Source organism: Geotrypetes seraphini, chromosome 2, assembly GCF_902459505.1.
Source record: "Geotrypetes seraphini chromosome 2, aGeoSer1.1, whole genome shotgun sequence".
NCBI lineage: Eukaryota > Metazoa > Chordata > Amphibia > Gymnophiona > Dermophiidae > Geotrypetes > Geotrypetes seraphini.
In genome coordinates this window covers 130,114,537-130,135,619 of record NC_047085.1, presented here as the reverse complement: position 1 = coordinate 130,135,619, position 21,083 = coordinate 130,114,537, and the positions used below count along the sequence as shown (strand labels likewise).

The 21,083-nt window shown below is 44.1% G+C and overlaps 1 protein-coding gene across 2 annotated transcripts in view; it reads right to left on the bottom strand.

The window, feature by feature from the left end:
- The window catches only part of TRAPPC8 (trafficking protein particle complex 8), a 392,175-nt gene extending 390,570 nt beyond the window's left edge, over positions 1-1,605 (bottom strand). Inside the window, exon 1 of one of the 2 annotated variants that reach the window (XM_033933766.1) lies at positions 1,197-1,605. In XM_033933766.1, coding sequence (XP_033789657.1) covers positions 1,197-1,353 — 157 coding nt within the window. In that variant the 5' untranslated portion in view covers positions 1,354-1,605. The remainder of the gene's footprint in view (positions 1-1,196) is intronic. The other variant, XM_033933767.1, reaches the window with a different exon arrangement.
- Between the last annotated feature and the right edge of the window lie 19,478 nt (positions 1,606-21,083).

Genomic DNA, 21,083 nt, shown 5'->3' with positions numbered 1-21,083 from the left:
TAACCCCAACTGGACCCCCCTCAACGCAACTCCCCTTCTCTTTAGCCTCAAGCATGTCAACTGCTTCTCTAACGGTATATATACTGGATCTGCACTATTTCCTATTTGTACAGCATCTTGTAGCTCTTGAAATTCTTGTAACTTCTCCTGGAAATAACCAGAATTCTCTCTGTAATTATCCTGGAAATGTCCAGTTGTCTCTTTTGTAATCCGCCCAGAACTGCAAGGTTGAGGCGGAATAGAAATCAGTAATGTAATGTAATGAATATGGGACATGCTGCCACTAGCAGGAAGAGTAGGCGAGAGACAAGCTTTCAACATCCTTGAGGCTTGACACCCTGAAAAAGTGTCTTACCTGGTCAATGCCTTGTGCACGCCCTGCTCAACAGTTGCAACCCAGTTGGTTTTCAAGATTTCCACAAAGAGCATGCATGAGATTTATTTCAGACAGGGGAGAGACAATGATTGCAAATAGATGTCATATATATTTGTTAGCAAAATCCTTAAAAAAAAAAAAACAAAACCACACACACCACTGGGTTGCAGCCTTTGAGAACAGAGGTTGTGCACTTCTACCCCATATCAATGTCCCACACTCGGTCTGTCAGATGTACTGGTTGTTTCCTAGAGAGGCACACTATTTATCCTCTCAACTACTGTTCACTGTAACAAAGTTCAACCTGACTTGTGCTGTCCTAGTATTGTGAAGTCACGTTTAACTGTCAAATTAATTCCTGCTTGTCTAAGCTAACAGTGCGACTTCTTTCCAGAGCTCCCTCTACTTCCCGATTTACTACTAAGTTGTTTTTTTTTTTTTCAATCTGAAGTGGACCACAACTACCCAGGGAGCACTCAGGTGTAAACAAGAGGGGGGTGAAATGGGAGATGGGGAAGGGGCAAGGCCTGCACTTCTCCGCGAGGGGGGCAGCGCCCAGGACCGAAATAAGCACTCAAAACAACAGCAGCTTTTGACCCTGCTCACAGGAGATTCCCACGGCAGGGCCGCCGATTTCGTAAGGGCGGATGAAATTTCATGACACTGTTTGGCAGGAGGAAACGAAGAGGAAAGGAAAAAGAAGGGGAGATGGAAAAATGATATAGGGAACAAGCCCCGAGCCGCAGCATATTTGGTGTGCGATGGGGGTAGAGCAAGAGCCGCGCCCGCCCGTGCCCCTATGCTCCCTTTCCACACGCACCTTCCGAGTTGAGCCGGCAGAAAGGCCTCATCAGCTCAGCGAAGCTGAGGTGGTTCTTGCGGGCAAGCTTCTCCGCCTCGTCGCTGCACAGCACAGCCACCAAGGGCACGAAGGCGTCCTGCAGAAACTCTTGCACCGACTGCAGGCATCGCGCCATGCCGCCGGGTCTTCTCGCACCCGTGCGCGTGTCTCAGTCCTCGCTCCGGACACCTTCCGTAAAGCGGCCCCCGGAGTGATGCCGCTGCTCAGCGACCTCGCAACAGCGCCATCGGTGCTTGAGCAACACCCAGCCGCCACAGCCACAGACTATCCCGTCCTGCACCGCTCCCTGTCACGTGTCGACGTTCCCAGGCACTCTCTGTGGGCCGTCAGAGACGGCAACGACGTTGCTTCGAGCGGCCCCGCCCACTTCCACTGCGTCCTCTTCCTCCTGTGCCGGCGCGATCTTTGAGGTGTTCTGTGCAGTGTGCACAATTGGCTTCGCTTGTAAGATCCCTAGATCTTATATTATATACTATACTAGCTGATGCCCTGGCGTTGCACGGGTATTTAATTATAGCAATAACACTGTAAATGGATTCAAATAAAGATACTTTATAGTGGTGAATGAAATTATTTTTTTACAGCTTTATAAAAAGTACAATATTCAAATTATAATGTGAAATATTTGACAAAATGAATACAATACAACAAACACAAAACTTGATTATAAACAACATTTTTAGTTTCACCTCCAGGAGCAAGAACATATAAATTCTTGGGTGAAGAGACCCCCAGAACATATCACCCCAGGTAGTGAGGGATCTGCATACCAAGTTTCATTCAAATCGGTCAAGCCGTTTTTGAAGTACTGTGAGAATGGCAGCTTTTTACTTTTTTTCCATTGACATGAATGGGTGAAATCTGATGTTCTGTTTGTAGCTCTGGCCACGTGTGCAGGTGGGCCGCGAGACCAACAGACCATATCACCCCAGGTAGTGAGGGATCTGCATACCAAGTTGCGTTCAAATTGGTCAAGCCGTTTTTGAAGTACTGTGAGAATGGCAGCTTTTTACTTTTTTTCCATTGACATGAATGGGAGAAATCTGATGTTCTGTTTGTAGCTCCGCCCACATGTACAGGTGGGCCGAGAGACCCCCAGAACATATCACCCCAGGTAGTTGGAATTACTGTGAGAATGGCAGCTTTTTACATTTTTGCCATTGACATGAATGGGTGAAATCAGATTTTTTGTTTGTAGCTGCGGCCACGTGTGCAGGTGGGCCGCGAGACCCACAGACCATATCACCCCAGGTAGTGAGGGATCTGCATACCAAGTTGCGTTCAAATTGGTCAAGCCGTTTTTGAAGTACTGTGAGAATGGCAGCTTTTTACTTTTTTTCCATTGACATGAATGGGTGAAATATGATGTTCTGTTTGTAGCTCCGCCCACGTGTGCAGGTGGGCCGAGAGACCCCCAGAACATATCACCCCAGGTAGTTGGAATTACTGTGAGAATGGCAGCTTTTTACATTTTTGCCATTGACATGAATGGGTGAAATCTGATTGTCTGTTTGTAGCTCCACCCACTTGTGCAGGAGGGCCGCGAGACCCCCAGAACATATCACCCCAGGTAGTGAGGGATCTGCATACCAAGTTTCGTTCAAATCGGGCAAGCCGTTTTTGCGTTGGCAGCTTTTTACATTTTTTCCATTGACATGAATGGGTGAAATCTGATTTTCTGTTTGTAGCTCCGCCCACATGTGCAGGTGGGCCGCTAGACCCCCAGAACATATCACCCCAGGTAGTGAGGGATCAGCATACCAAGTTTTGTTCAAATCGGGCAAGCCGGTTTTGCGTTGGCAGCTTTTTACATTTTTTCCATTGACATGAATGGGTGAAATCTGATTTTCTGTTTGTAGCTCCGCCCACTTGTGCAGGTGGGCCGCGAGACCCCCAGAACATATCATCCCAGGTAGTGAGGGATCTGCATACCAAGTTTCGTTCAAATCGGTCAAGCCGTTTTTGCGTGATCGCGGCACATACATACATACACACATACATACCTCCGATTTTATATATATAGATTTATATACCGCCTTTTTCATGCTAGTACGGATGTGGTTTTTGATGAAGAGAACATTAAAAAAAAAATGCAAGTAATAGCGGATCGTAATTAAAATGTAATGATTTATAGTTACAAAGTTTGCCGAGGTTGCATGTCGAGGCGTTTAACAAATTGAAAGTGAAAAATGTGTCCTCTAGTTAGTACAGGGATGTCAAAGTCCCTCCTTGAGGGCCACAATCCAGTCAGGATTTCCCTAATGAATATGCATGAGATCTATTAGGACAGTGGTTCCCAACCCTGTCCTGGAGGACCACCAAGCCAGTTGGGTTTTCAGGATAGCCCTAATGAATATGCATGGAGCAGATTTGCATGCCTGGCACCTCCGTTCTATGCAGATCTCTCTCATGCATATTCGTTAGGGCTATCCTGAAAACCCGACTGGCTCGGTGGTCCTCCAGAACAGGGTTGGGAACCACTGTCCTAATAGATCTCATGCATATTCATTAGGGAAATCCCGACTGGATTGTGGCCCTCAAGGAGGGACATTGACATCCCTGTACTAAATAGAGGACACATTTTTCACTTTCAATTTGTTAAACGCCTCGACATGCAACCTCGGCAAACTTTGTAACTATAAATCATTACATTTTAATTACGGGGGCGCTTTGTCGAGTAGGGGGAGGCTTTTTTTTCTTTTTTTTTTTATAGGCCTGATATTTTGTGGCCCATTAAAAAAATGAAAAAAAAAAAAAGCCGTGCTTCTCCAGTCACTACTGTCAGGGCTCTCCCCGACTCAATCCAATCCGTGCAGTCGGTTGAGGGCGTGCCTCCGATCACTCCCATTTGCATGAAGATGGTTGGTGAATCGGTCAGCCTGCTTCCAATCGCACACGGATCGGAAGGTTAGTTAGTGAATCTAGGCCAATGCCAGCTTCGGGGATTGCACACTGCTTTTGGGTTCCTGCCTCAGTAATTGGATCAGACTTCAATGCACCATTATCCATAAAAAGAGGAAAATTCACCATGCTCTTTCTCTTTGGACCACCACTGGAAACACGTGCTGTGCTCTCTCCAATGGACAATCAACATGCCATGTGCTCCTAAAGAATTTTGCAACCAACAAGGGCCTGCATCATCATGAGTAACTTTTAAACCAAGCTAAATTAATCATTCTGCTTCTCTAGCAATATTTTATCTTGTGGCACATTTTCCCTTGTGTAAGACTCCAGTATTTGTAACTTCATCTACTTCTCTACCTGCCTGATTCTATAAATAAATCTGCTCTGTAAAAAAAATAATAATAAATAAAGTTCTAACTCCTCAAATGCTCTAAGTTTCCTTTTTTAATATTGCACAGAGCAAAGCTATAAAAGGCAGGGCTTTCACCAAATTATTATCTCTGTATAAAATATATTCCTCTCTTTAAGAATAATATATTTTATTGATAGAAAATTTATTCTTATATGCATAGAATATATACTGTATCTATACCTGTGTAATTACTGGAGTGATTCCTTTTTTTTTTCCACTTGCTTACACAGGCCAACTAGTCCTATGAGGGATGGTTTAATGATTCCTGAATTTTAAACCTAATATATCAATTTTTATTCCTTTGCATACAGTGATTAAAAACAAGATTCCATATTAGTTGAAAGTTGACTCTTCTGCTCTTTTTACTACTCGCTTAGCAATAAACAGATTCTTACTAAATCAAGGAGCTAATTCTGACACCAGATATCTATGGGCTCCTTTTACTAAGGTGCGCTATACTTTTTAGCCCGCACTAAATGATAACACGTGCATGTTAGTCTATGGACACGTTAGCAGTTAGCGCGCGCTAAAATGCTTAGCGCAACTTAGTAAAATGGGGTATGTCTTTATTGAAGCAATTGTGTCTAAAATAGATAGGATGGATGACTCCCAATCATACCAAAGTGGTAATAACATTTACCTCAACATCAATAAAGATCTCTCCCCCAACAAAAGGAAAATATTTGGGAGCAATTTTGATCTAGTCTCAAAAGTTTGAAACATACTTGTATGCCAACTAAGTTGGCCCAAGGGTATTTGTGAACCTTCAGCCACATACTAATCTCCCAGGGGTAGCTCAAGGCCCTTCCCCATTTCTCTGGCGCCCCACCCCCAAGTGTCTAGAATCTCATTTTTCTTATCCCCCTACCTACCTCAATTGTCCCCTTCTTTCTTTCTCTCTCTCTCTCCATGCCCCCTTTCTTTCTGTATGTCTGTCTTTCTCTCTCTCTCTCCGTGCTCCATTTCTTTCTTTCACCCTGCCCCCTTCTTTCTCTCTCCATGCCCCCTTTCTTTCTGTATGTCTGTCTTTCTCTCTCTCTCTTCGTGCCAAATTTCTTTCTTTGTTTCACTCTGCCCCCTTTCTTTCTTTCTGGCTCCCTGTCCCCCCCCCCCCTTTCTTTCTTTCTGGCTCCCTGTCTTCCCCCCCTTTCTTTCTTTCTCCCTGCCCTCACCCATGCCACCGCCGCCACCAGCACCATGCTGCCACCACCGCCGGGGAAAGGCTGCCACTGGCCATCGGAAACAGGCCAGCGCCCAAATCGCCCTGCTTCGTTTCCCGCGGGCCAACCAACTCTGGCTGTCCGACGTCAATTCTAACGTCAGAGAGGACGTTCCGGGCCAGCCAGGCAGCGATTGGCTGGCCCAGAACGTCCTCTCCGATGTCAGAATTGACGTCGGACAGCTATAGTTGGTCGGCCCGCAGGAAAAGAAGCAGGGCGAATTCGGAGGGAGAGAGAACTGGCGCCGGCTTATTTCAGATGATTGCAATAGCAGCCTTTCCCCGGTGGCAGGCCAGCTGTGCACCCCCTTGGGCCCGTGCTCCTGGGGTGGACCGCCCCCCCCCCCAGGTACGCCACTGGTAACAGCTTATACTGAGATTGCCTATCTGGTCAGGCAAGGCATGGGCTGTGCAAGGCAAAGAGACATTGATCTACTTTGAGAATTCCCATCTGTTTTAGAAGCGTTTCCATTAATTTGCTTACCTCAGAAGTCAGCTTACCGGCCTGTAATTCCCTACTTCTTCCTTCCACTTTTGTGGAGGGACCACATCCGCCCTTCTCTAATCTTCTAGTACCACTCCCGAAACTAGAGACTCATTGAAATGGTCAGTCAGTGGAACTACCAGAACTTCCCTAAGGGAAGCCCACCAATCAAGTCCCGACCACTTAGCGATCCTTTTGCAATCCAATTTCATTCCGACCCGATTCACTAACCTCTGTCTCGATCATCCTCCGATCCACGTATGCAAATGATGGGGAACGGCATTCAAATGTATGCAAGCAGCAATTCACTAAAAAAAATGAGGGACACCAACTGGGTTGACCAATCCAAAAATAAGCAACTGCTGAGGACCAGGTCCTTTCCGACTGACCTGCCTTCTGCCGCTTTGCTCTCTGCCCTGCTTCTCTGCTCTCTGTTCCAATCCTGCTTCTCTGCTCTCTGCCCCAATCTCTGCCCTGCTTCTTCCCCGTGTCTCCTGTTCTCTGCCCTGATGCTCTCTGCCCCAACTTTCCTGCTCTCAACCACAGTCGCTACTCTGCTTCTGCCCCGAGTCTCCTGCCCCAACTCGCCGCCCTTCTTCTGCCCCGACTCTCCTTGCCTTCCCCTCAGCGTGAGCCCGTGGTTTTAACCCGTGGATTTAAAGAGGGTTAAAACCACGGGCTCGCAAAAAAGTAAAAAACAAGAAAAGTTTTCTTTTTGTAGCTTTGCCTACCACGAAGGGCCAGCGCATGCGCAGGCCATCTACAAATGGTCTCCACATGCGTCGGGATCACTTGAGAGCAATCTGTGCAGTCAGTTGGAGGTGTGATTCTGATCGCCCTCATTTGCATGAGGGCGATTCGTGAATCAGCTCCCCAGACTCGGATCGCTCGCAGATCGGATCCATGCCCTTATCACACATATCAGAGGGAGTGATATTAAAGCAAAATTAAAATAATAATTTTAAAAATTATTAATAGTGGCTCCTCCCCATTCATTTAAATGGACTAGCTCAATATAATTACTCGATCCCCTACATTGATACTCCCTTTCCTTCAAGGAAAAATTGTAATTGGGAGGGTTCATAAAAAACATAAGTATTTTGATCCAAATAAATCATACATTTACACGGAAAACGTAATTGAAATTTTGCCTCCAATGATTTCACATTTTCTTTCATCTCCAGGAATCTCTTCCTTCTTGTTTGTGTAGATCTTGAAACATCTGGAAAAATTGAGATCTTTCCATTCAGAAAGAAGACTTCTTTATGCCTAAAAAAAAGGCGAAGTGCTTCCTTATCCTGTTGGAATACAAATGTTACCAATAAGGTTGAACGTAATACAACTTCCTCCTGAGAACTTTCCAATATATTAGAAATATCTAATGGAGTAAAAGAAATCACAGAAAGCGAATCTCCTGGTTCAGAGGTGGGAGGTTTTTTAGGAGAAACTGGCAAGAAATATATCTTATGTAGAGGAGGAAGACCTTCTTTAGGGTACTGGAGAACGTCCTTCAAAAATTTGTAAAATATTTTTTTAGGTAACATAGTAATCACTTTAGGAAAGTTCAGCAATCTTGAATTCAGTTGTTTCGTATAGTTTTCAAAATTTTCCATCTTTCTCAATAGAACTAACTTATCCTGAACAACAGTTCCACAAGTTGTTTGAAGTCCTTGCACTAATGTCTCTAAACCACTGAATTTCTCCCCTTGGGTCTTCATTCCTCTTCACACTTTTTCACCTTTAAAATTTGTTCTTGAACAAGAGGGAAGGTTCCCAGGCATACCTGGTACAGGGAGTCCAATGCAGTCCAAATCGAGTCCAGAGTAATCTCGGCGGGTCTAACAAGGAGCTGAATAGATGGCATTACCCCTCTCTGCACCGAAATTGCTATTTCCTCCCTCGATAAAGATCCTCTGGCTGGAGTTTTCTTGGGGGCCAGCCAGCCTGAAAGCTCCACAGGCGGTGTTGATACTGCCGCCGCTGTCGCTGCTAGCACTCCCCTCTCTCGGCTGCAAGGGAGGCCCTGGTCCCGTGGGACTAAGTGAGATCTCACTTCCCAAAGCCGATGCCTCCTTCATGTCCAGCTCAGCGGGAGCGCCTCGAGGCAAGGAGAAGAGGAAGCCCGTGAGAATTCCTTGCCGCATTAGGACAGGTTCCGGTTGTCGTGCTGAGACCGCCACCTTGCCCCTTCTCTTTGGCATACAGTAATGGGATTTGCTAATTAGAGGAAAAGATCCATTAACTGAACCACAGCACATGAAAAAACAGCTTTGTTTCTTGCTAAAAAGCTAGTTTTTTTTCTCACTAAAGATTTCTCCAATGAGGTCATTCTTGAAACAGGTGGATTCAGCAAATAAAGCACACAACAAAAATATATAGATTGCATATATAACTTCATTTGCAAAAGGTTAAAAACAGAAAAAGCCAGATACAGACCTTAACATGGCTTCTACTTCATTGCAAATGGAGGTTTGTAGCTGCACAATGGTGACCTCATTGTGAGATAATCAAGGTGCACCTGTAAGGCCACAATTAAAATACATGCTGGGGAGTTGGTTGGGATTCAAACCCATGAAATCTGGAAGATAAGCACAGGGCTTTTACTTAATTGAGCTATAGCAGCTTCTAGGCATGTGTCTCTGACTGCCCTGTGATATGATAGCATAGCAGATCCCTAAGCTATCATATCACAGGGCAGTCAGAGATATCTGCCTGGAAACTACTATAGCTCAATTAAGTAAAAGCCCTGTGCTCATCTTCCCAAGGTAATGGGTTCAAATCCCAACCAGCTCCCTAGCATAATTGTGGCATTCTACCTTGCAGGTGCACCTTGATGATCTCACAATGAAGTCACCATTGTGCAGCTGCAAACCTCCATTTGAAATGACGCAGAAGCCATGCTAAAGTTTGTATCTGTTTTTAATCTTTTGCAAATGAAGTTATGTATAAAAACGATATATTTTTGTCATGTGCTTTCTTCGCTTTCAAGAATGAGCTGAATGGAGCACTGTTTTGTCAGAAAAAAGGGTGTCTTTTTAGCAAGAAAACTAAAACTATGTTTTTCTTGTGCTGTGCTTCAGTTAATTGATCTTTTCCTCTAATTAGCAAATAGCATTGGTGTTTGTCCACAAAAATAGAAGGTTGTGCATACAATATATATGTTTTGATGTGCCCCGTTTATGTGGTGGTTTATTAAATGTATTATGAGCTTAATAAAGTAAAAACAAATCCCAGAGAGCTATTTAGAACAGTGTTCTTCAACCTTTTTACACCCGTGAACCGGCAGAAAAAAATAATTATTTTGTGGACCGGCAAACTACTAGGACTAAAATTAAAAAACCCCGTTTCCGCCCCATCTCCGCGAGCTTGGTCCACACAAATCATCTGATCCCATCCACACAAGCCTCAGTTATGATTTTATATTGAATGTATTTTATTAAAGTATAAAAAGAAACAATATTCTGTACAATTGTCATTTTATAAATGCAAATAATTCAGAGCAAGGATCAACAAAACCCCTGTCTCCCCTCCCCTTCACATATATCCCCTCTACTATCAAGAAAACTGAACAAGCCAAATTATTACAGAATGCTACACAGAAATATCATGCTAACAGAATTCTGCAGTCACACATGACAGGAATAGTTTTAGGGGAGTGCAAGTAGGGCCACTGCCCCCTGGTCAGAGAGCGCCCTAAGCCAGCTGGAAACTAAAGAAGCACTGCCTGGGTTTTGCAGTCCCCAGTTATGTCTAACACCAGCTCTAGCAGGATATATATTTCAAATCTGATTTATTCTAATCACAAAATAGAAATAAAATTATTATTTTCTACCTTTTGTCGTCTCTGGTTTCTGCTTTCAATCTTCTTTTCACTCTATTCCTTCCAGCGTCTGCCCTCTCTGTCTCTTCAATCCAGCATCTGCCCCTTCCATCCACTGTTTGTCCTCTCCCCCTTCCATATGGTATCTGTCTTCTTTCTATGCCCCTCTCCCCTTTCCATCCAGCTTGTGCCCCCTCTCTCCTTTTTACATGATTCATTCCAGCTTCACTGCTCTCTTCATTTTTATCTCTCCTACACCAGATCTATCATCGTTGTCCCTCTCTGCTCATTTTTCTGCTGACCCCTTCCTATCATCAATCTCTCTACTTTCTCATGCCTGTGTCTCCCCTTCCCCTCCTCTAATCTCTCTGCCAGCTGTTTCCTTCCTTTTTTTATTCTCCCTTCCCTCCTCCTCCTGTCCAGCAGTAACTCTCTTCCCTTCCTCCCCTCCCAGCAGCATCTCTCCTTCTCCCTCTCCAGTAGCAGCTGTCCCTTTTTTTTCCCTTGCCCACAAGCTTCCTTCCAGGTCCAGTAGCAACTGTCCCTTTTTTTCCCTTGCCCAGCAGCTTCCCAGATTCCTTTCCCTCCTCCCCTCCCAGCAGCATCTTTCCTTCTCCCTCTTCAGTAGCAGCTGTCCCTGTTTCCCCTTGCCCAGCAGCTTCCCAGACTCCAATAGTGGCTTTCTCCCCTCCCAGCAGCTCTCCTTACTTCCCAGCGCAGCGATTCAGGAAGGCAGTCTCGGGTCCTTTGTTTGGTCGCGCCACCTCTGAGGAAAGAGGAAGTTGCATCATCAGAGGCAGCCGCGACTCAGCAAAAGCCCCGAGGCTACTTTCGTGAATCGCTGCGCTGGGAAGTAAAGGAGAGCTGCAGAGAGGGGAGAAAGCCACTGTCAGAGGCTCCCCAAGATCTCTCCGGCCCAGCGCAGACTTCAGCTGTTGATCTTGCCGGCCCTGCGCGGACCAGCAGGAAATTGAAGGGAGTCAATCTTGCTGGCCCTACACGGACCGGCAAAAATATCCTGCGGACCGGCACCGGTCCGCGGACCGGCGGTTGAAGAACTGTTATTTAGAAGATTACATTAAGAACAACCAAAGAGTGCCTAAGTTCCATCCATAGAACTCGGATCTATTGAAGCCCAAACTAAGCTCAAAAGTAGACCTGGTTTTCATTCACCTACAATATAGGCATCATATGGATGCACTAGGTCATTCAGTGTTATGTAAATGAATCAGAGGACGTGCAAATTGAAACATTGCCCAAACCACGCCCTTTCCACGCCCACGCCTATTGAGTTAGGCATGGGTTTTAAACACGGGTGGCCTATTAGGTTTTAAACATGGGCGTCCATGAAATTGTGGCTGCGTCTACAAAGTGGCGTCTACGTCCTTTGGATGCCTAAGTACCAATTATCGCTTGTTAAGACCCTTAATTGGTTCATTAACCACTTATTTTAGGCATGACTTAGGCGCCCTTTATAGACTCGGGGCCAATATGTATACAGCACAGAACCCTGATAATGCCCAAAAGGTTTAGGACCAAATTCAAAGTTTTGGTCAATGTCTGCTACTACTAAAGCTACCAGTGATATTTCTCACAATTTTTGGTAGCCTTCCCCTTTAAGGACAGAGAAACCTGATGGAATTCAGAGAAAATGTTGCAAACTATGAAAAGAAACACTTATCAGACAAGTGTCTTGTTTTAACTCCATAAATTTCATTCTTTATTGCTGAATAGTCCGAGTAACATTTGGAAATTTCCTTTCACCTCTAAAAAATGAATCATGCTTTCAAAGAATAGGTCTCCTTATCTAGTTCCAACATAAAGCTAACAGTCTTTGCCACAATTACTTTTCAGCATGTCCAAAGTCTTGGGTTAAGCTGGGAGGTGACTCACTTTTGAACTTAAAGGGCATAAAATCAGCCAGCGGCAGTCAACACTTTGTTAAACGCTCCCCTCCTCGAATTGTCCCAGATATTTAGAGCCGGGCCCTATCTGGGTACCAGTACTGAGTATCCAGGCACAAAGGCCCAATTCTATAAATGGTGCCTACATTGAAGCTGACTAATGACGCCTAACGAAAATCCGTGCCCAACTCAAATTGTGTTACTTAGCTTAAATGGCGTTGTAATTGGACACAGGTTGGAAAAGACACAAATAACCAGGATGAGAGCAGGAGTCCAAAATGAAGTCACTTTGGGGTCCTTTTACTAAGGTACACTAGCCGATTTAGCGCATCTTAGTAAAAGAGGAGGTTTATTAAAAACACTTTATGAAAAATGAAGCAGCAAAGTCCTGATGAATGGATGTACTAAAGACCTAACATGAACTGTGTTTTGGCAGCCTATACCTTCATAAGGAGTCCGTATATCCTGTGTTGCGTCATATAAAATCATAGAAATTTGGATTAAAACCAGGTTGATATGCAGGTTGAGAGCTCAGAACAGGTTACAGTTTTCAATATACTCGTGTAGTTACTTTCATAGCCTTACAACAAACATTACATCACGCCCCATTGTGCATACCAACCTGGTTTTAATCCAGACTCCCACAATTTTATATAATGCAGCACAGGATATACAGACTCCTGATGAAGGTATAGGATGCCAAAAAATCTTATTAATGCCTGCACACTAATCTACAAACGTTGATGAAGAAATGTGGAAATACTTTTGGAATATTCATATAAGTATATGCAGGGCTGCCTGTTAGGCAATCCTTATTTTTTCTTGCACATAGAAGTATTTGTATTCTTATCAAGAACAAAAAATCTTTAAGGACTTAAATAATACATGCTGGTCTTGTTCTGCTGATATAGGAACATTGGATAACATATTATTCTTCTGCCCTAACAAGTTGGGACAAGTTTGGAGTTATATACAAATACTATTGAAAACTACTGAACCACTCCATTATTCAGGAGTGATTTTTAATATATTTATTTGGTTTTATATCCTGTCCTCCTCAAAGAGCTCAGAACAGGTTACAGTTTACAGTCATAGTTTTCAATATACTCATATAGTTACATTCCGAGCCTTACAACAAACATTACATAGGTTATTCTCTAGACCAGTGTCTTGCAAACTTTCCGGCCAGTGGCACACTAAACCCAGTGCCCCAGCCGGGAGGCACCCAGAAATGCACGGTTTTCGACACAATGATGTCACGCACATGTGTGGAGGCCCATCTGTTAATGACCCGCTTCAGTGAAGGGATTCAGGAGTAGGGGATGTGCGGAGAGAGGAGGAGAGGCTCCGGCAAGGAGGAGAGTCATCCGTGCCGGCTGATTGCCTACAAGACATGCCTCGCCATGAGAGGCATGTCCTATAGGCCACTGTTCTTCAACCGCCGGTCCACAGAAAATTCCTGCCGGTCCGCGCAGGGCCGGCAAGATCAACATCTGCAATTTCCTGCCAGTCCGCGCAGGGCCGGCAAGATCGATGAGCTGAAGTTCGCGCAGGGTCGGGGAGATCATGTTCTGATACTCACCAACTTAATTTTCATATGTTGTAGCAAAATGTTTGTTTTATATATAGATATGATGGTTGTAAAGTCCACTTTGAGAAGATATGGGAACCTGTTGAAAACTACATAACATCATAGTTTAAGTGTATATTGTTACTGAGAAATTTACTTGGCTGGAATGACCTCTTATCCTTATCTTTTTGAATTTATTATGGGATTTTGTTGTTTTATTTGTAGTATTTTATTTTCAACTCAAAACATATTTTGTATATATCTCCAATTCAAATAGTGTCTTTATTCTGCTGATGTTTAGTTTCATTTTATGTATTACAAGAAAACTAATAAAAATTATAGAACTTAATAAAAAAGAGTTTTCATTTGGGCTGGATGCTATTGTTTAAGCCAGCAAAAAAAATAGCCTTTAAAGCAGTAAGTGTAGCAGGCTGACCAGCCTTGGACAGGAGCGGGCAGTGCCTGGGATTCCAGTTTTCAGAATCAGTACAGCAGCAGTTACTTGAAGAATGGAGGCCCAGGGCCAAGTTCCAGTCCTTTATGCCCCATGGTATCTTTCACTGCATATTTTTCTGGGTTTTTATTATGTATGTATATTGTTAACTGCACAATTGGTGGTATATAGAAATGTATATTTAATAGGGTTCCAATTTTACCAGATTTCCTCTTTATAAAAAGGAAGACACCCTGCTCTGCTCCACTCCCACACCTACATGAACCGCATGTCTCCTTCCCTGAGCTCACGCCGTGTCTGGAGGTCCTCTGCCTCATGCGTGTGATGTTATTACGTCAACGTCCGCACATGCGCGGAGGCCCTCCAGACACAGCCCTGAGTTTGGGGCCTTCCAAAACCTGGACAAACTGTCGGTTTTTGGAAATCCCTCCGGGCACCCGGATAGTCCTCTAAAAAGAGGACATGTCTTGGTTTTTCCGAACATCTGATAACCCTAGTATTTAATAACTACATAAATACTACTACTACTATTATCTATTTCTACAGCGCTACCAGACGAATGCAGAAATGTACAGTTATGAAGGAGCTCACAATCCAATTAATCAAGACAGATAAACAGGATGCCAGGTTAGGGGGTTACAGTTAGTAGGAATGGTTAAACTGCTGGCTAGGGTGGTAAGCAGAGGATGGTGGAGAGTAGGGTTAGGAGTTGAAGGCTATAAATAAATCTAGCTGTTCAGCAACAATTAGCATAGGGCCAGTAATTTGGCATACATATGCTCATGGGACCTGTATTGTTGGCCTTACTGCCCGTACCGTTTTCCCATAAAAATTTCTTGTTACTAAGTGACAAAACCAAAGAAAACAAGGGGTCCAACTTTGTCTGCAGTAAAAAACCAACCAGAGCAAACAAACCAAAACTGCAGGCTTGTACACGATGCAGGCAAATTTTATTGTGAAAAATAAATTTTTACTCTGGCGATCATTTACAGATATTTGCGACTTTTGGCGTGACATCAACGTTATCTTTCCAGATTTTTTGTGACAATTTTTTTTTCCTTCTTTTTTACCATGGACCCCTGATGAAGGTTGTCTGAAACACAGACCGTGTTGGGTCCCTCGCTTGTTACTAAGTGAACGTAAAAGAGGGGTGGGGCTTAGGGTTAGCAGATTTTGGGGAATGAAAATCCAAATCTATGGCCCTGCCCCTAGGTCTACCCTGTTCCGCCCAGCCAAGCCCCATTCTGCCTAAGTCACGCCCCATTTTGCCCCCAGCCCCGCCCCCCTCAACCTGTTTGCTCATCTGCGCATGCGGCTGGTGTGACGCAATGATGTCACACATGTTGCATCTGCACATGCGCAGATGCTGTCTCGATGTCACTCATTGCTAGAAGCTTTTCAAAATCCAGACAAAGTGTCAGGTTTTGAAAAGCCGACCGGACCCCCGGACATGTCCTTAAAAAGGAGGACATGTTCAGGGAAATCCAGATGTCTGGTAACCCTAGTGAGGCTATCTCATGTGCACTGTCTCACAGGCCTCTACTAAGTGTCACATTCTGCAGATCATCCAATGAACAGTTCCAGAGAGTTCAGCCACTGGGACTTTCTTCCTTAGCTTTCCTTCACAGTGCAGGATCTGTTTTTTGCCATCTCATGCGCCGAGTTTAATCTGTGCCTGTTAGTGATTTTTGAACTTTCCCTGCATTTTCCAAGACTTTTGGATGTTTCAATCTCCAACTAGGGAGTGGTTACCGCTGATACTTGATTCAGTGAACATTTTGATTCAGAAAAACAGAGCCCATATGAGAGAAAGTGGAGTTTTTTGAGCTCATGAAGCTTAACCGAGGCTTTTTCTCCACTTTCTTTTATTTTCTGGTTCTCTTGTGCTCCTTTTCCTTCTGTTTCTGCTTTGAATTTAGTGTGTGGTGTATGATTGCAGTGGTGTATTTCCTCTATCTGTGAGTGATTATTTGGCAGTACTGAGTGGAATTGTAGTTCCAGTGGCGTACCTAGCATGTGTCACACCCGGGGCCCATCATTTTTTGGCACCCCCCCCCCCATCTGTACGAAAAACATGATTTTTAGTAACAAGCCACATGTCACACATGAGTACCTAGGAAAAGGCAGCATCTTACATACTGCAGTGAGAAGTACAACAGCAATACACCCATTGTAAAACTAAACAAGCCAGACTAGTACAGATCAATCCTGCAGTCAATCCTAAAAGAAACCCATGTCTTTCGAACACACAGAACATAGAAAACACCTTCGCCTAGTATGGAATGTCATCACAAACTTACCCCTCCCCCTTTTACAAAACTGTAGTGTGGATTTTAGCCACGGTGGTAACAGCTCTGACGCTCATAGAATTCTGAGCATCAGAGCTGCTACCACCACGGCTGGCACTAAAAAACGCTCCACAGTTTTGTAAAAGGGAGGATAAAATAGAAATACATAGACAAAGGTTAAATTGAACCAGCAAGAAGCTGGACTCTGCATACAATGCAATACCACAGAAACAGTGACACATGTCTCCTAAAGCAATAAATAAATAGAAAATTTTTGTTCTACCTTTGTCTTCTCTGGTTTCTGCTTTCCTCATCTTCTTGTTACTCTCTTCCTTCCATCCAATGTCTGCCATCTCTCTGCCCCTATATGGCATCTTCTCTCCTTCTATGCCCCTTCCAGAAACTGTATGCCTCCCCCTTCCATCTCTCCTTTCACCCCCATTGGTCTGGTATCTGTCTCCTCTCCTTCCCCCCTGCTCTGGCATCTTTCTCTCAGCTCCCTTCCTCCTGTTCTTCCCTAGTCTTCCTTCTCAATTTATTTTCTGCTTCTGTCTAAATTCTTTTTTACTATTCAGTCCTCAATTTCCCTCTTTCACTGTGTCTACCTATAGCTTGCCACCTCTTTCCCTCACTCCTTCCAGTAACTAACTCTATCCTCTTCCCTCAATCCTGCATGTGCCCTTTTTTTCTTTCTCCTCCCCACTTCCTTCCAGCATCTGCTTCCCCTTTCCCTCACACTTCCATTCAGCAGCTGTCCTTCCTCTCCCCCACACTTCCATTCAGTTTCCGTTTCCCTCTCTCTACCCCTTCCATCTGCTGTTCACCCTCTATCTCGCCCCTTCCATTCACTGCCCTCTGTGCTCTTTCTATCCAGTGTGCACCCTCTCTCTCTCTCTTCCATATGGTATCTTCCCTCTTTCTATGCTCCTTCCATAAACTATCTATCCCGTGCCCCTTCTCTCCTTTGTACATGATTGATTTCAACTCTGTCACCTCTCCGTTTTTCTCTCTCTGTCACCACCCATTCCCCTATGCTCTGGCATCTCTCTCTTCTCCTTTCTTTCCTTCCCACTTCATGGTCTGGCATCATCCCTTCCCTGATTCCCGGCATCTCTCTCCTTTCCTTTTCTTCCATCTCTCCCTCCCCCTCCATGCTCTGACATCTCCTCCTTCCTTTCACCCTTCCTTTTCCCTTGATCTGGCATACCTTCCTCCTTCCCTCCACGCCCTAGCATCTCCTTTCATTCCCTCCAGTTGGGTACAGCAACACTCTCCCCAATTCTCTCCCCCTCTGCTCCCTTTCCTCCTTCTGTCACCCAAGGCCTGGTGTCCTGAACTTCATCGGGCAGCAGCAGCATTTACAATTCACTGCTATTGCCCGCTTCAGGCCTTCCTCTCTGTCGGGTCCTGTCTTCATGAAAACAGGAAGTAGGCAGGACCCGGCAGAGAGGAAGGCCTGAAGCTGGCAACAGCAGCGAATTGTAAACGCTACTGCTGCCCAAAGAAGATAATGGCACCAGACCTTGGAGCACCCGAGGTAGACCGCTTCTCTCCCCTCCCAGCCGAACCCTCGCTGACCTTCCTATCTCCCCCCCCAAGTGAACCTTTCTGACCCTCCCAGCGAGAGCAGCAAACCTCCCTCCAGTAGCGTCACTGATTACATCATCAGTGACGCGGCAGAGGGAGGAGAAAGCCACGAAGCAGCCGAAGCAGTACATCACGAAGCAGTACATCATTCAGTGCTATATACACTAACTCTCTTAATTAATTTTTTTAGGCTTTTAGCATTTGCATACAGACACTTCAAATTGTGTTTTTTCCTTGCAACTACAGGCTGCTGAGAAGACAGGGAAAATTTGAGTCTTTTACTCTACCTTCCTCTTAAACTTTCCTGGCTTTCTTTCACCATTATCGGAACCTCTCTACCGGGACTCCCTAAATATCCTGTTTCAATAATATCCTTCAAGGATACCTCACACCGAACCATCCACTCCTGGGTGACTGTCGGCTTTCCCCCATATCTCAGTTTAAAAGCTGCTCTATCTTCTTTTTAAACATTAGTGCCAGCAGCCTGGTTCCATCTCAGTTAAGGTGGAGTTCGTCCTTTCGGAACAAGCTCCCCCTTTCCCAGAAGGTTGCCCAGTTCCTAACAAATCTAAATCATCCCTGCACCTTCGTCTTAACCACGCATCGAGACTTCGGAGCTCTACCTGCCTCTTGGGTTCTGCGTGTGAAACTGGGAGCATTTCTGAAAATCTAATAGATGCTGGCACTGTCATCTTGACTTAGGGACACTGGATCATTTATTATTCTATTGTCCTTTGATACTCAACTTTTGGAGATTTATATAAGGGCAAATCAACTTGATACTGGAATCTTCAATTCCATTAACCTATGAGATGGTAATATGTGGGACATCATTACAGAACAAACCTTCATTAGAAAGGCATAGGAGTAGGCTCTTTATGATTATAACTGAGATAGCCATGCAAATGGTTACTAAAAACTGGAAAAATTGGGACAGACTCCATTTTACCTTTTGGTGGGAATTTTTATATTTATACTATAAATATGAGAAAATTAATTCTGAAACATCGTGCCATAATAAGCAGTTTAAATTAACATGGGGTTCATTTACAAATTTTGTTCATTCTGATTAGTTGAATTATACCTTTATTTTCCCTTTTAGACTGCATATCCAGGATAGGTGGGAGGGGGGTTATATACTTAGCAAGTTTTGTCTGGGATTTTAATTTCATGTATAATTTAAAGCATTTCTTTTTGTTCTCAAACTAGGGTGGGAGGGAGGGGATAATTATTTTACATTAATTTCTGATTGATTGATTGTAAGTGCTGATGATAATTGTATGTATAATTTGAAAGCACTGTTCTAGATTTGAAAATCAATAAAGGGTTTTTTTGGTTTGTTTTTTTTAAAGAGAAGGTTGCCCAGTTCCTAACAAATCTAAAACCCACAACCCTGCACCATCGTCTCAACTATGCATTGAGACTTTGGAGCTCTACCTGCCTCTTGGGTCCTGCGTGTGGAACTGGGAGCATTTCTGAAAATGCAACTCTGGAGGATCTGGATTTCAGCTTTCTACCTAAGAGCCTAAATTTGGCTTCCAGAACCTCCCTCCCACATTACCTCCCACATTTTCCTATGCCATTGGTACCTACATGTACCAGGACAGCTGTCTCCTTCTCAGCACTATCTAAAATCCTATCTATGTGATGTGTGAGGTAAGCCACCTTCGCACCAGGCAGACAAGTGACCAGGCGATCCTCATGCCCACCAGCCGCCCAGCTATCTACATGCCTAATAATCGAATCACCAACTACAACTGCTGTCATAACTTTTTCCTTCTGGGCAGAAGCCCCTAGAGACACATCCTCGGTGCGAGAGGATATTGCATCCCCTGGTGGGTGGGTCCTAGCTACAGGATTATTTCCTACTTCACCAGGGTGATGCTCTCCTTTTAGGAGACCTCTCTCCTCCAAGGTAGCACAGGGGCTACCAGACTGGAGGTGGGACTTCTCTTCAACATCCCTGTAAGTCTCCTCTATGTACTTCTCTGTCTCCCTCAGTTCCTCCAAGTCTTCTATTCTAGCCTCAAGGGAACATACTTGTTCTCTGAGAGTTAGGAGCTCTTTGCAGCTAGGACACACATATAACTTCTCGCCAACTGGGAGAAATTCATACATATGACACTCAATGCAAAAGACTGGATAGCAACCCTCTTGCTGCTGGACTACTGTCTGCATCTTATTATTGAGCTAATTAACATTTTTTAGCTACTAGGAATATATTAGACTAGTATAGAGAGCGTTTGGATTTTATTAAAAGTTTGTTCTTTTAAGATCTAAACTGTCTTTAGAAGGGAACCTACAATTGAGCTTTTCTTCCCAAACCTATCAAAGCTCAGAGCAAAATAATGTGTATTTACCAAAGAGATGTTTTCTGCTTTTCTCCTCTCAGAAGGAGAATGTCCTCTTCCCTCCTTCTCTAACAGACTCTAAAGGCTGATTTTGCTGAGCTAAAAAGAGAACTAGAAAAATATAACCCACCAAAACCCAAGTTTACCTTTCCCAAGATTGAATGCCACCAGCCAAAATGTTCCAATGAATGTATTTTTTATTTTCTCAGCAGAGCAGATCCTCTCAGTACCTCAATGTTGTGCCTGTCGTGTTCCCACAAGATGTATAATCTTAAAGTAATCCCCACCTGCTGTTTCCTTTCTCCAGATTTCCCATACACATGAATATTAAACTGCACACATTCCACAGTTTTCAAAGACCCAGCATAGAGCAAGGGGCATCCTATCACAACTATATTGCTATGGAGATTGTTTTTCTAATTGTGATATCTTATGTCAACTTAAAAATGAACACCTGTTTTTAGTGCTTCTTATGGACATTCCAAAATTTTCACAGTGTAAACATTACCAAGTGGGTTCCAAGATCAGATCTCGGTCATGATAAGTCGGCTGCCTTGACGCATGCTTAACATTTTACTACTTAACAAGACTACAGATAACAAGACTACAGGGCTAGAAGTCAGGAATTTATTTCAAGGAGCTTCAAGGAGTCTTTTACTGCAGTGCTTCTCAATTCAGGACATACCCAGCCAATCAGGTTTCCAGGAGATCTACAATAAATTTGTATGAAATAGATTTGCATGCGCTGCCTCCTTGATATGTAAATTTATCTCATACTATTCATTATGAATATCCCGAAAATCTGACTGGCTGGGTGTGGCCCGAGAACTGGGTTGAGAAGCCTTGTAATAG